Source organism: Notamacropus eugenii, chromosome 2 (assembly GCF_028372415.1).
Source record: "Notamacropus eugenii isolate mMacEug1 chromosome 2, mMacEug1.pri_v2, whole genome shotgun sequence".
Classification (NCBI taxonomy): domain Eukaryota; kingdom Metazoa; phylum Chordata; class Mammalia; order Diprotodontia; family Macropodidae; genus Notamacropus; species Notamacropus eugenii.
This window is the reverse complement of record NC_092873.1, coordinates 530,976,657-530,990,497: the sequence shown is the minus strand read 5'-3', so window position 1 is coordinate 530,990,497 and position 13,841 is coordinate 530,976,657. Positions and strand designations below refer to the sequence as shown.

The 13,841-nt window shown below is 43.0% G+C and overlaps 1 protein-coding gene across 3 annotated transcripts in view; it reads left to right on the top strand.

The window, feature by feature from the left end:
* ANKRD13C (ankyrin repeat domain 13C) overlaps nt 1-9,826 on the top strand; it is a 57,281-nt gene extending 47,455 nt beyond the window's left edge. For 2 of the 3 annotated variants that reach the window (XM_072649829.1, XM_072649827.1), the window contains 4 exons: nt 2,235-2,314; nt 3,175-3,273; nt 3,529-3,629; nt 8,477-9,826. In XM_072649829.1, coding sequence (XP_072505930.1) covers nt 2,235-2,314; nt 3,175-3,273; nt 3,529-3,629; nt 8,477-8,607 — 411 coding nt within the window. In that variant the 3' untranslated portion in view covers nt 8,608-9,826. Of the gene's footprint in view, nt 1-2,234; nt 2,315-3,174; nt 3,274-3,528; nt 3,630-4,959; nt 5,109-8,476 lie in introns of those variants that run through there. The other variant, XM_072649828.1, reaches the window with a different exon arrangement.
* Nucleotides 9,827-13,841: the final 4,015 nt, after the last annotated feature.

Genomic DNA, 13,841 nt, shown 5'->3' with positions numbered 1-13,841 from the left:
GTTGACACAGCTTGTAATAAGTCTTCTTCTGTTTGTTGTTCTTCCATGCTTGTCCTTAGATGTTTTTGATGTGGCTGGTTAGTTGGGATTCTTGTTGTCAAGGTTTCTTGAAGGTGGTTTAGCCTTCCTCTGCCTCTGCTTTCTGAGGTGGTGGTGTCACAGTCATGACCATTTCTCGTATTTTAAACTGGTGTTGTTTTTGGCCGTAGTTACCTCTTGACAAGTAAGTTAGTTGTTGGTTGACACATTTTGGGGGCTTTCTTGGTCTTGATGGGTCAGAAGCTTTACGTTGCTGTCGTTCGGTTACAATCAGTATTGGTATCGTTTTTGTGGACCGCTTCCCATTTATCATTCTCACTTAGTTGAGGTTTTAGTTGCAATTATATTCTGTCTTTTTCTCAGTTGTTTAAAATTCATTTTCTCTTGTCTGAATGGGTGGTTGTCTGTACACAGAAGGTTAGTTATAGGATAGCTTTTACCTGAATAATAAGTAGCTTCTGGTTTATCTGGTTTCTGTCAAGGCCCAGCTAAAGTCCCATCTTCTGAAGGAAGCCTTCCCCAACCCCTCTGAATTTCAAGACCTTCCCTCTGGTAATTCTTTTTTCTTTCTTTCTTTTTTTTTTTTCTTTCTTTTTTTTTTTCTTTCTCCTCCTTCCCCTCTCCCTCCCTGACACGGCATGTAATCTTATATAGGTTCTACACATACATTCCTATTAAATACATTTTCACCTCAGTCATGTTGAATAGAAGAATTAAAATGAATGGGAGAGACCATAAAACAATACATAACACAAGAGAAAATGATCTGCTTCATTCTGTGATTGAATTCCATAGTTCTTTCTTTGGATCTGGAAGGTGTTTTGCCTCAAGAGTCCTTTGGGGATGTTTTAGGTCCTTGCATTGCTGTGAAGGGCTAAGTCTGCCAGAAAAATTCCTCGCACACTGTGGTTGTTGCTGTGCACAAAGTTCTCCTGGTTCTGCTCCTTTCATTCAGCATCAGTTCATACAAGTCCTTCCAGGCCTCTCTGAAGTCCTCCTGCTCATCATTTCTTATAGCACAATAGTATTCCATGACATTCATATACCACAACTTGTTCAGATATTCCCCAATTGATGGGCATTCCCTTGATTTCCAGTTCTTGGCCACCACAAAGAGATCTGCTATAAATACTTTTGTACATGTGGGACCCTTTCCCATTTCTATAATCTCTTTGGGGTACTGTACCAGAATCATTATTGCTGGGTCAAGGGTATGCACATTTTTGTAGCCTGGTAATGCTTTTATATTTATATTGATCTTGTGTATAGTTCATTTGCTATAGACTTGTCCTCTGTCAGAATGTGGGCTCCCTGAGGGCAGGGACTATCTTGGCCTCTTTTGGTTTTCTCAGTCCCAAACTCAGTGCCTGGCACACAGTAGGCACTTACTAAATGCTTTTTGATTGAATTCAAGACCTGAGGCCATCCTGTGGCAAGGATCCTTTCTGTCCTGAACAGTCTTGCTTCGCAAACATCTTCCTCTGAGCTGCTTTCATGATTTAGCGTTTTGGCCTGCACAGTTAGTTTTCTACTCTCCATGACGATATTGTTGACTTACACCCCAGGCTGACGCTCCCTGTCCCCATTTCCGCCCACTGCCCTTCATAGTCCAGCTTCTCTGCTTTTTCCCTAAGAAGTCCTCCGTGATCTAATCAAATTCAGTGACCTCTCCTCAGCCTTCATTCCTTAGTAGAGTCTCCTGGCCTTGGGTGTCCATATTAAGGATGTGAGCCTCCTTCTAGCACTTTGTTCTTCCTCTGACTGTTGGTTTTGTGATGGAGAGGTTATTCCTCTGTCTGTCTTCTCTGTGTCTCTCCTTTCCCTTCTCCAGCCTAGATCCCACTCCCCCAGGGCCAGCTCTGGACAGCACAGGGTTCTGTCCCCTCAACCAGCTCCTGTCCATAGTTGGTCTCCTCTTCCCCCAGGAGGGATGACCTTGATGATGTATAATACTGGTCGAACTTCCAAGAAAACATTTTGGTGTCAAAAATACCTGAACCGTTACTGTGTCCTCCCCTCCCCCAGTGTCAGGGAGCCCTAGGCTGGACAGCAGAAGACCTGTTGGTCTAGGCTTGTAGACCTGTCAGGGAAAGCAGAGACAAGCCAAAGGCTCCCTTGTGGATTCTCTTTTCTGATTTGCAACCAATGGCTTGAGTGGCAGCTTCTCACCCCCACACCCCCATTTTCCATTACAGCCTGTCCGAAGACAGTCTTTGACTCCACCCCCACCTAACACGATTACCTGGGAAGAGTACATATCTGCGAAGAATGGGAAGTGAGTATTCCTACAAAACATCATTTTAGAGTCAAAGACAAACAAATGAAGCAACTTTTCAGAAAATCAGGCAGCTTCCTCTGTCTCCCAGAGACCTGTTTTCGGTTTATGGTTTTCTTTCCTCAGAGTAAATGCAGGACTTGGCACTGTTGGGTGGAGTGGACAGACAAGGCCTTGGCTTCTGAGCTCATTGAGATCTGACAGTGCAGCACTTGTCATACAGTATATAAGAGGCAAACTGTCATTAAGTTGGAGAAAGCTGACATATTAAAATTCCTAGGCCATCAAACTCTCCTGCTTTAATTCCTCAGTTCATTGTTTCTCTTTTACTAGCATTTTGCTAACATGATTAACAAGGAAAAAATTTAATGGTGGTTAATGGCATCATCTTTCTTATATTTCAAACAACCTCATCACTACCAAGTGAGCAGGAAAAGTTCCACATTTTCCTCACTGAGGTCATTCTCCGCAAAGTCAGGTGTTGTTAATTATTCTGGTTGTTCATTAATCATGTACATAGAAAATTAATGTTAGGGATTAGACACACGTGGCAGAGAGGTGTGATTCCTGTTATATCCAGGAGGCATGTGATCCTCTTCAGATAGAGGCCTCATCTATGGGGAAAGGTAGGGTTATTGAGAACTAGAAAACCTCCATGGAATATACTGAACTGGCAGTTTCTAGATAATTCTCTTATTTTTCTTAATTCAGTGTTTCAGCACATTTTTAAACTTCATTTAAAAAAATTTCTAAAATGCACTATTAGCACAGTGAACATAATAAAATATTATAGGAGTCTTTCTGTTAGGTGAAAATAATTCACTGACAAAATTAATTGTTTTATTTCCTTTCTATTGTAGAGCTCCTCATCTGGGTAGAGAGCTTGTTTGCAAAGAAAGTAAGAAAACCTTTAAAGCCACAATAGCCATGAGCCAGGAATTTCCCTTAGGAATTGAATTGTAAGTTGATATTCCCAACTGTATGTGTTTATTAAGAGTTATAGAGATCATGTCCAGAATGAATTCTTTGTTTTGGCTTTTTTATGCCTTTAAAATTCTCTCTTAGTAAACATAAAGCACAGATCAGACCATTGAACAGTGGCCGGACCTCCAAAGAGCTGGCAGACAGATGAGAGACTTGGTATTTTGACTTGAAGCAGAGACATATCAATGGGAGTAACTGCTTAAAGGGTTTTTTTCTGACCTTTCTTGCAGATTATTGAATGTTTTAGAAGTCATTGCGCCCTTCAAGCACTTTAACAAGCTTAGAGAATTTGTTCAGATGAAGCTTCCTCCCGGCTTTCCTGTAAAGCTCGGTAAGAGGTCACTCAAGCTCATAACCTTACTGCCTTAATGAATGAATGGGTATTTTTGAGAGGTACATTGTTAGATTAATTACTAACAAGTAGAAATATAATGATGTCCTATAAACAATATTTATTTCTGTATTTCAAATGTAACTTATTTTATACTGTCAGTGAGAGGTTTTCCTCATTAAAAATTAAACATATCCATCTGTATTTTCAAACTGGGAAATGAAAGTTTTTATAGACAACTGTTTCCTTTTGTAATGATTCTCTGAGTGAAGACATGTTCTGAATACTTCTGCTAATTCTTCAGCTGTGTGTCAGCATGCCTGTTTTCATTAAAGACAATCCCACTTTGTGGATCACCCTGCATTTGTGGGTAGAATTGGGTTTAGGTGTGGGTAGGTGCAGAAATTTAAGAGGAACATTAGATTATATAGCATGTCTAGTTTGTCACCTTCAAGGGGCTCATGTCCCATCTTGGGGGCAGCTGGGATACAGTAGATGTGCCTGTAAATAAATCCTAAATAACATCTAGAGAAAGAAAATGGGCCTCCTGCAGGAGCCAGGAAAGGCCTCACGTGGGAGTGTCCCCTCAGCCGTCCTTTGGAGGAGTGGAGATGAGATCATCCCCCAGTTGGGTGGTCACTTCCAAAGGGATAGAGGTTGAAGAGGTAGCAAGTCTGTTGTGTTGGAGCAGGTTGTATAGGAGAGGAATTAGTTGATATTATTCTGGAAAGATTCTGGATCCAGGCTGGGAAGGGCTTTATATCTTGACCCCAGCAGTTAGTATTTTCTCCTGGAGGTGATAGGCCCAAGAGGAGGGAAGGTTGAGAGTTGAGCCAGGAGACCAGTAAGGTTATTTGAGTAGTCCAGGCCAGCCAAGGCAAAAGTTTGAACTTGGTCAACTCTGAGTGATTAGGGTGAGAGAGATCATGGAGGTTGGGGTCAGCTACGTGGGCCTTAAGGAAGAGAGAAGAAGGATCTAGGATGGTTCCTGGGTCATGGACCTGGAGGACTGAGCTTGTATAGATTGGTCTGTCTTCCCCCTTTAGCCACATGCTCTTTGAAGAGAGAGGAGCCCCATCCTTCACATGGGGCTGTGCACTTAGTAAGTGCTTAGTTAGTGTTTGTTGAGGAAGCATCATGACTTCGGTTCCATATGTGTCTCAGGTCCATGTTGGAGGTCCAGGTGGTGACCTCTAGCAGGAGGTGATAGGGGAAAGGTTAGGGCTGGATGTGTAGATTCTAGAGAGGGCATAAAAAGAGTGTCATTGAGAGAAATAGAGAGGCCTTAGTGAAGTTGACAAGCATTTATTAGGTGCTTACTCTTTGCCAGGAGCTGTGCTTGCCACCTTTCCCCATAACAAAAGGCAAAAGCAACCCCTGCCTCCAGGTGCGCTCTCAGTCTGAGGATCTACAGATGGTGCGTGTACAGGATCCGGGCCTTGGGAAGGCACTGATGTGAAGGAGGACTGGGGAGAGCTTTTTGCCAAAGGTGGGGTTTATCTGAGACTTGAAGGAAGCCAGGAGACAGATGTGAAGAGAGTGTTCTAGACATGGAAACAGGGAGCAAGGAGTGGGTACTGAATTATACCCTTCTGGTGGGGGAAGGGAGCAGTGTAAGGAGGTGGACCAGTGGGAAGAGGCCAGTTATGAGGGACTTCTCAGGTGGTAAGGAGCCACTGGAGTTGATTGACTTGGGGAGGGGCAGCATGGTCAGGCCTGGGTTTTAGGAAGGTCCCTGCTAACTGACTGGAGAAGAGATCAGAGTGGAGAGAGTGTGAAGGGAGGGAGCCTGGTAAGCGGGAGGAAGGAGGGAGGGAGGGAGGCCTGCACCAGCCCAGAGAGAAGAGATGTGGCAGCACATGGGATAGCAGGGATGAGGGTGTGAGGAGGTGTGGACCTGGGTCATGAGGAAGGAATAGGGAAGCTTGGGAGAGGGGGAGGGTTTAGGGGGAAATAAAAGGACATGTTGAGGATGAGATGTCTGCTGGCCAGGGGAGAGAAGGCAGGGCCAAGAAATAGATCAGAGACACATCAGCACCAAGATAATTATTGAATCTGGAGGAGATGGTGAGATCCAAAGATTTGGAAAGATGCTCTGTGGGATCAGTGTTAAATTTACTGTTAAACTTGAGAATAGGAGTTAGGATCAAAGGGCAGAAATTATATAGCAAGTAGATTTTTAAAAATCATGTATAAATTTTTTTTGTCAGCAAAAAATCCACCTTCTTCTCCTTCCACCTTGACCTCAATTGAGATTGGGAGAGAAAATGAAAATCCTATCTCAAACACGTATAAATAGTCATGCAAAACACATTTCTGCATTGACCATGTCCCAGAATTGTAAGTGTCATTCTGAATTCTAACAAGTAGATTTTGACTTATTCCAAGGGAAAGTGTGCTCACACTCAGAGCTGAGGATCAGTAAATGGCACACGTGAGTTAGGGAGTGCCTTGCTCCTCAGCGGAAGTCTTCTCACAGTGGGTCACCTTGTGGTTCCTTCTGTTTACTTTAGTCAGTGTTTATTAAGCTCCTTGTTTTGAAGATTACAAAGATAAGGGATGCCTTCAGAGACTTCCTGTCCATTGTTGGGGCAGGGGTAAGGTGTGTGAGATACAGTACTTGTGCATGTAAATAAATCCAAAGGCATTTTTTGAACTAGAGAAGGCAGGGAAGTAACAGGGAGGGAGAAGAGAAGTGGCCCCCAGATGGAGCCTGGCCAGACACCCATGGTGGGGGGAGCAGATCCAACGTGATAAAGATCCTACAAAGGAATCCCGGGAACGGTCAGATCATCAAGCATCATGCTACACAGGACAGATGGGTCAGAAGAGGGTGAGGGGCAGTGTCCAAGGAGACAGGAGATTGACAAGGAGCAGGAAGGACACCCAAGAGAAGGACCAAGAGAGAAGTGGAGAGTGGCTGACATGGCAGGGTCAAAAGCGCTGAGAGCTCAGGAAGGATGGAAGCTGAGGATCCCCTTCTAGAGCTGTTTGAGTCAGGCACTGGCTTAGAAAGTCAGATCTCAAGGTATTGAAAGGTAAGGAAATAGAGATGGGGGAGGGGGAGGGGACTGTGATGGAGAGAAGACAGGCCTGTACCTTAAGGCAATGGCTGGGTGTCAGGTTGAGGAGACCTTGGCATCCTTGTAAGCAGCAAGGAAGGAATGCAGTGGGATTGAAAACAAGAAATAGCATCTTTAAAGGGGAAGGCTTTGCAAGAGAAAAGAGCTGAAAAGCCAAATCCTTGTCCGGAAAGTCTACCTCATCCTCCAAGACCAAGGTGGATGGAGTGGCTGATGGAGAAAGCTTTGAGGGGCAGTCAGGGAGAGGAGGTCTTGGGCTAAAAGGTTGGGAATAGTGGTGGAGAAGAAGAATGTTCTAAAGGATCAGATCTGAGATGAGATAACACAGATTTGTGGTGAAGTCAGTTTCTAAGGTGGAGGAACCCAGGTTTAGTTTGATAAGGCAATAGAGGATAAAGAGATTCAAGGGTTAATGGACAGCATATGTTGGAACTCATCAGAATGGGAAAGAAAGGTTAGGTGTGGCTGGAGTTCAGGGATGAGGAATCAGAAGTCCTATAGTAAGGGGTGAGGGAGAAAGTTTGAAGGCTAAGAGGTATTGGTTGAAGAGAAGGATTTTTGACTTCTGGATTGTGCTGATGGAACAGTCATGGGTGAGAAGCAGCTGAAAGTTGTATTTATCCTTTTGTGTGACAGAACCTTTGAATTCAGTGCCTTTTAGGAAGCCAGGAGTTCAAATGGACACTGACATATGTTGGGGTCCCAAGTTTGATATCTGGGAGTGGAGTGGAGACACTCTTAGCTCGCTTTTGAAGGGAAAATGGAAACTGAGTTAGATGGGGTCATCAAATTAAATAGACTAAACCTCAGAAGAAGAGGATTTACTGAGGCACAGTGAGGTTTGGGGAGGGGAGAGAAGAGGAAGGGTGGAGATCTGTTTTCTCCAGGGCTTTCGGAGCGATGAAATCCTAGAGAGGATATTGAGGAGCATTGTAGGGTACACAAGAGAGAAAGAGTGAAAGAATGGCTAATGTAATTCAAGATTGAGTGTCAGTTTATGCAGTTTAAGTCACTTGGCCTTTTGAGGTCTGGTTCATTCTTTTATGAGTGACATGGTTAATGAAGCCAGAGTGCTCAGATAATCAGCCAACCTGGAGAAGAGAAAAATGCAGAGCTCTCGATAGCTGTTTCCAAGAGTATTCATGAAAGAAGAAGGAGTCTTAATGTGCTTATGGGGCTCAGAATGATGATTCCTGTTCCTTGGGAGGGAAACCTTCCAGACAGTGAGCCACAGAGATGTGGAATGAACTTCCATGGGAAGTCCTTGGGCGTGGGAGACCATGCTCACCACACTCCTTTGTCCAATGAAGCTGCCTTTTTAGGGCCCTTTCACCTATGAAATGAAGAATTAAAACATGGACCAAGTGCTCCTTAAGGGCCGGGCACAGGAGGAGAAAGGAGGCCTTGCCCTATAGAGGCTTCCCATCCTGGGGATGGGTGCTGGGGAGGGTGGCCAGTCCATCTCAGCAAGGCTGCTTCTCCATCATCAGGGTCTGTGAAACAGGGGCCTCCTCTGGCGAGGGGAGCTCCCTTCCCACAGTTACAAGAGGCTGGGTTTGAAGCCCAGATGTTTCCTAACACAGAAGTAACGGTTGATTGTTCTGTTGCTTTTGCTGCGGATGTTTGCCTGCTATCTCTCAGGTGGTGTTTGCTCAGTCCTTAGCCCCTTCACTGCTTGCTTAGCACAGAGCTCTCCTTTTCGGGCTGGGAATGCTTTTGTTGAGCTGTTCATGTTTTGGCCATTGTTTATTTCCTCTCCTGTAGATATACCTGTGTTTCCCACCATCACAGCCACTGTGACTTTTCAGGAGTTTAGATACGATGAATTTGATGAGTGCATCTTCACTATTCCTGATGACTACAAGGAAGATCCAAGCCGGTTTCCTGATCTTTAACTTGCCTGGAAAAACAATCCCAGCTCACCAGTGAGAAAGCAGGTGGATGCACAGAACCTGTGACGTTTGTCCAGATGGAAAGGATGTACTCCTTCAGCAGAAAAAAGGGAAACGCTGAATCAGCACATCAGTCAGTATCCGGGTGACCTGATGTGTGCTCCTGTCCGCCTTTTTTTAAATACACACATTGTAAGCCTGGTGGTTTTGGCACTTCGGTGATTCTAAGGAGTTGGGATGTCAGACAGCTGTGGGGGCTGTGGTTTGTTTTTACACCTTTTTACACTTCTTGGTGATAAATGGATTTAGCATATAAAGGAAACACTCCTGGACCATTAACGTTTTAAAAAATGAGATGTCTTAATAGAGATCGAAGTCCTTTTAAACTTGTCACCTTCTGTCCAAGATGGCAGATATCCTTCGAGCTTGGTTTTCATCCATTGTAAGGTATTTCACATTATATATAGTTGAGTGAACACGATGAACTGGAAGGGATGCAGTTTTCTGTAGATGAACGACCCAAACGGTGACCATTAGACAGTTGCATTTTCCCATTGCAATACATTTCAGAACTAGCATTCGCTCTGCAGGGAACATGGTACCTCCTTTCAGCACCTTAGTGCGACTCCCGTGTGGTGCTATCCGTGTTTTTATCAGAGTTCTCAAGTGGAGAATGTTTCTTACTGATCTTTCTGCCATAGAGTCTTTAATTTTCTTTTCTAATCTATGTTCATGATAAGTATTGGTTAGCATGCTGACAAACGTTCATCTGACAAATTCTCGCACTTTCAAAAAAAGGAATTCACAAGTTTTTTGAAATTGGCTCCCCATTCAGTGCCCATCAGTCTGGTGGCCTTGTTTGTGGCTGGGATGGGTGAAGGGTAAACTTAGAAGTGTCTGCAGTCTTAAAAAAGGAAAAAAACCCACAAACCTAAAACTCTGAAAATATATCCCCATATTTATATCAGACACTTTGAATATAGGGTATCAGTGTTTCATACGATGTACAAGATTCATTTGTTAAATTCTAGAAATGTACACTTAAGGTTCTTCTTTTTTCTTCTTAAGCCACTGAAAGGAAAACATATTTATTTATTTTGTCTCCAGGTGTTCAAATCATGGATTCTCAGTTTTGCATTTTAAATCTTTCCTGTTTTATTATTCCAAGTTGGTTTGAAGGTCCAAAGTTGAATAAATTAGTAAGAATTCTGTCTGACAGTCATACAGTGTGCAGTATATATTAGAGGATGCAGCTGTGAGTGATGCGATTTATATAAACATGTCCTTCAGCCTCTTTCAGGAGGCCCACATGAATTGGAATCAATTGGAATGTGTTCCTTTACCAAGGTGTTCATCTCTACCGTTGGGATCATGAAATACGTTTGTCAGGATTTCCAAAACAAGTCATCTGATTGTTACAAAATCAGACTGGCTAATTTCAGACTATCCTGAGGTTAGCCTTTTATTCCAAGAGGATCTCTGCAAAAACCAAACACTGGACCAAAACAGCTGCACAGCCTTGGCGAGCCTGTGTCGTAGTCCGCTAGCGTGGAAGGTGTCGAAGCAGAAGCTGAGTGTGTTCTGTTGTTTCCGCAGCGATCCACAGGGTTCCACAGGAAGCTGATGTTTACAGAGCAGGGTTATGGCATTGATTAGGAAGTCAGAAGCAACACTGTTACGAGGAAAGTTTCTAAAAGGATCTCTAAGGCTGCTTTCTCCATATCAGTGTATATGACTTTGCATATATGTTCATGTTTTAATATTAAGAAAGGAAATAATTTTTATAGTGCAGAAAAGTATTCATGGTTAAATTTTTAAAATTATAATTATTGTTGTACGTGGCTTCTTAGACCTTGGGGAATGGGCGTTAATTGTAGTCCTGCTTTATTGAAGGAAGAAAAGCTGATTTCTCAGCTTGTCTCCCTTTCAGCATTTACTGACTTGTGCTGGGAATCATCTTGTCTCTTCAAGGTCCCCCACCGGGGAGGGGGAGCAGGCAAGTGGGCGATTTTAGTTTCCCGTGCTTAGTTTGTAGAGTCTTACGTAAGTCATATAATTTATTGGGGGGAGGGAGGAATCACATGTCATCCAATCACAGTGTGGGCTTGGTCAGTGTCTCCTGAAAGCTGGGAATATTTGATGGGGGTGCACTGGAGGTAGAAAAACTACTGAATATTTTTGCACTTAGAATTTTTTTTTGCACACATTTGTACTTTTTAAGAAACACATGTTCTGCTCCACTGTGTTGTCATCTCCCCAGTCACAAAGGACGAACAGATGCCCCCATACCTCTTCCAGTGGCAACTATTAGGAATCAACTCTGATGCAAATAAACTTTTCACAGTATTTCACAGATTTTCAGGAATGTGATTTTTAAATTAGTTTATCAGATAAGTATTGTTTCAGGGGAAATTATCCAAACACTATATTTCTTTTCTCATAGGACAGTTTGTTTTTAAAATGCTACTGAGCATTTTAAAACTAGGATTTGCTGTTTACATAATGCTGGAAGGGAATATTCACAAGCTGTTTTTTACCAGAAAATATTCTGCCCCTACTGTGTGCAGCATTTCGTAGAAATAATAAGGGCTGACTGATCGTCACCCTCTTCAAGGTATTAAAGGTGTGCTTCCATCTGACAGTATCCACAGGAATCGGGGGTGGAAGTCTTAGTGACGCATACACAGATACACTAACCAGCAACGAGCCTACACTGGAATCATGACCTTAATGCAGTCTCACATCAGGACTGGTACAAGGGAGCATTTCTGGCATCAGAGATGCACCCTTCTAGAAAGCAGGGAGGTCAGCTAGGATCTTCCCTTGGAGATAGGATTCCAAGACCAGTTATTAAGAATAACAGATACCAGCTTATTTCTTTTCCCTCTGAGCTACGTAGGTTACATACAAATTCGGTCTGGGTGGAGGACGTTGGGGAAGGCGAAGAGAGAGCCCGAGGACAGTCAGGATAGATAGATAGAGCTCGCTGGGATCGCTGTTCGAATCGGTGGATTCATTGCCTTCTGCTGGAGCGCACTGTCTTGCATCCGGTGATGTTGCAGATTTAAAAAAAAAGGACAGGAGATGGGACACTGCTCAGCACGATCTTAACGTGATGAGTTGTTGGGCAGGGTAGTAGCCTTTTACGCCCATGGTAATGCCAAGTTCAGTTTTCTCTTGCCAGTGGCTGTGGTTTGGTATGAACTGAGGAGAAACGGACGGTAAGAAAATATCTATCCTTTGTCTGCATGAGAGGGAGATGGAAAGAAGCAGCTGTCCGCACCTGCTGTGTGTGCTTGTCATATCAGCTCACCTGTTCAATGTCTCCCTGTCCTGAGCCTGGGCCACCTCTCCTCTCCCCACCCCCTCCCCAGCGTCCTTGACCTTTGAAGCTGTTGTTAAGGATGATCACAAACTTTGCAAAGGTGGGGAGGCTTTGGCTGCTAGGACATCTTTTCATCACCCACCGATTTCATGGCAATAATAAAAATAAAACCCAATAAAAGGATTTTGCCGAAGAACTACCTACTAGGAATCTGCCAAGTCTAGTCTACAAATGATCTTTTGTAAAATGAAATTTTTAAGATTCTAAGTCACTATTAAAAGTTTTTAAAAAATTCTTTAGAAAATGTCATTGCAGTTTTCAAGGTAGAAATCTAACAGACTTCATTCATTTACATATGCTGAGACTTCAATACGTTGTCCAGCATTATAGCAAATTTGCGTAATCGGTTTTGGCCGCACCATTGTACATCCCTAACTACATTAGTGACGATAAAATGTGGGAAAGCAATCTTTGGAGCCAGAGTAGAAAATGCTCTCAACCAGCCTCCTGTTGGTCATCTTCGCGCACTTTTCACATGGTGGGAAGTGCTTTGAAGTCATTTGTGACTCACGGGTGTGTCGTTTCCAGCCCTAGTGCTTTCCCTGCTTTAAGTTTGCACTCTTCATGTAGAGAGCTTGTTACCTTGTTCCTAAGGTTTGTTAAATTTCCTTTAATGCTGATTTATATTCTTCCTGTGCTTCCAACATCCAGTGACCCCAGATCCTTAGCAGTCCTCAAGGCCTTTTACCATTTATGTTACTCATGTGCTAGCCTACCTTTCAGCTTGTCAGCATGAAGAAATGCAGCTATTTAGTTCTGGTAATAAGGTGTCATCTTCAGTTTTTTTGTAAATGCAAATATTCTGTGATTTTGAAAAATGTGCACTGGGGGACCCAGCCACTTTTTGTTTCTTTTAAAGTGAAAAAATGTTATGGAAAGGACTCATGTCTCACTCTCCCTCTGCAGCATTTATACAAGGACATTTCTTTTGGTTATTATAAATAAAATCCTAAATTTTCCAGTGATTTCAGTTCCTTTCCCCTTGTGAATCCTGAAGATTTTGCTCTTTTATATTCTCTATTTTACTCTCTCATCAGATGAATAAGCAGAATATTCAGCTAGGCCTATGCTAACCATTATAGGTGCCAGAGCAGCAAAGGAAGAAAACCAGCTCTTCTAAAGAGATACTTAATTGTCAGCTAGAGGCAGACGTAGGGATAGCTATAATTAATACTTTGAAAGCAAACACATTAAAAAAAATTGATCCCTGCATACATACCAATATGGATTAGGTACTAGTTCAAGTTGTCACATGGTCTGAACTTCATAATTGGCCTATCTAGAGAAGCCCATTTCAGAGTCCTAGGTCAGCTTCCCTCAAAGGACAGCATAAGATGTTTTCAACCCAGGATCTAGGCAGTCTTAGTAGACTCACCGTAAACTATCTCTTATCAATCACGGCTCTTCTCACAAACATAAGTGTCCAGAATTAAACTCCAGACTGGACTGGATCTGAAGCCTTTCCAGCTTGGTGGAACCCATTAGAGCTTCACTGGCATTTAAAAAAAAAATAATCACAAAACCTGAAGGAGTAGCTCCATCCTCTCCATGCAATGATTGAGAGTAAAAAATATTAGTGTTGGATTTAACATTGTTAATGTGGACTGAAATTGAGGGTAAGAGAGGCCCAGAAGAAGTCAGGGAGGAAGCAAACTGAGGCATCTTGCTGACCCGAACTCCAGACAGTTCTCCCTGCCAGCTTTACTTAATCATCAAATTACTTGATTAAACATGTTGTATGACAGGCATTGTACTACTTCGTTTATAAACTCATCTCACAACCCAGGAATGAGTCCTTGTTATTCTTATCCCTTTGTATAAGTGAGGAAACTGAGGCAGGCCAGTTCAGTGG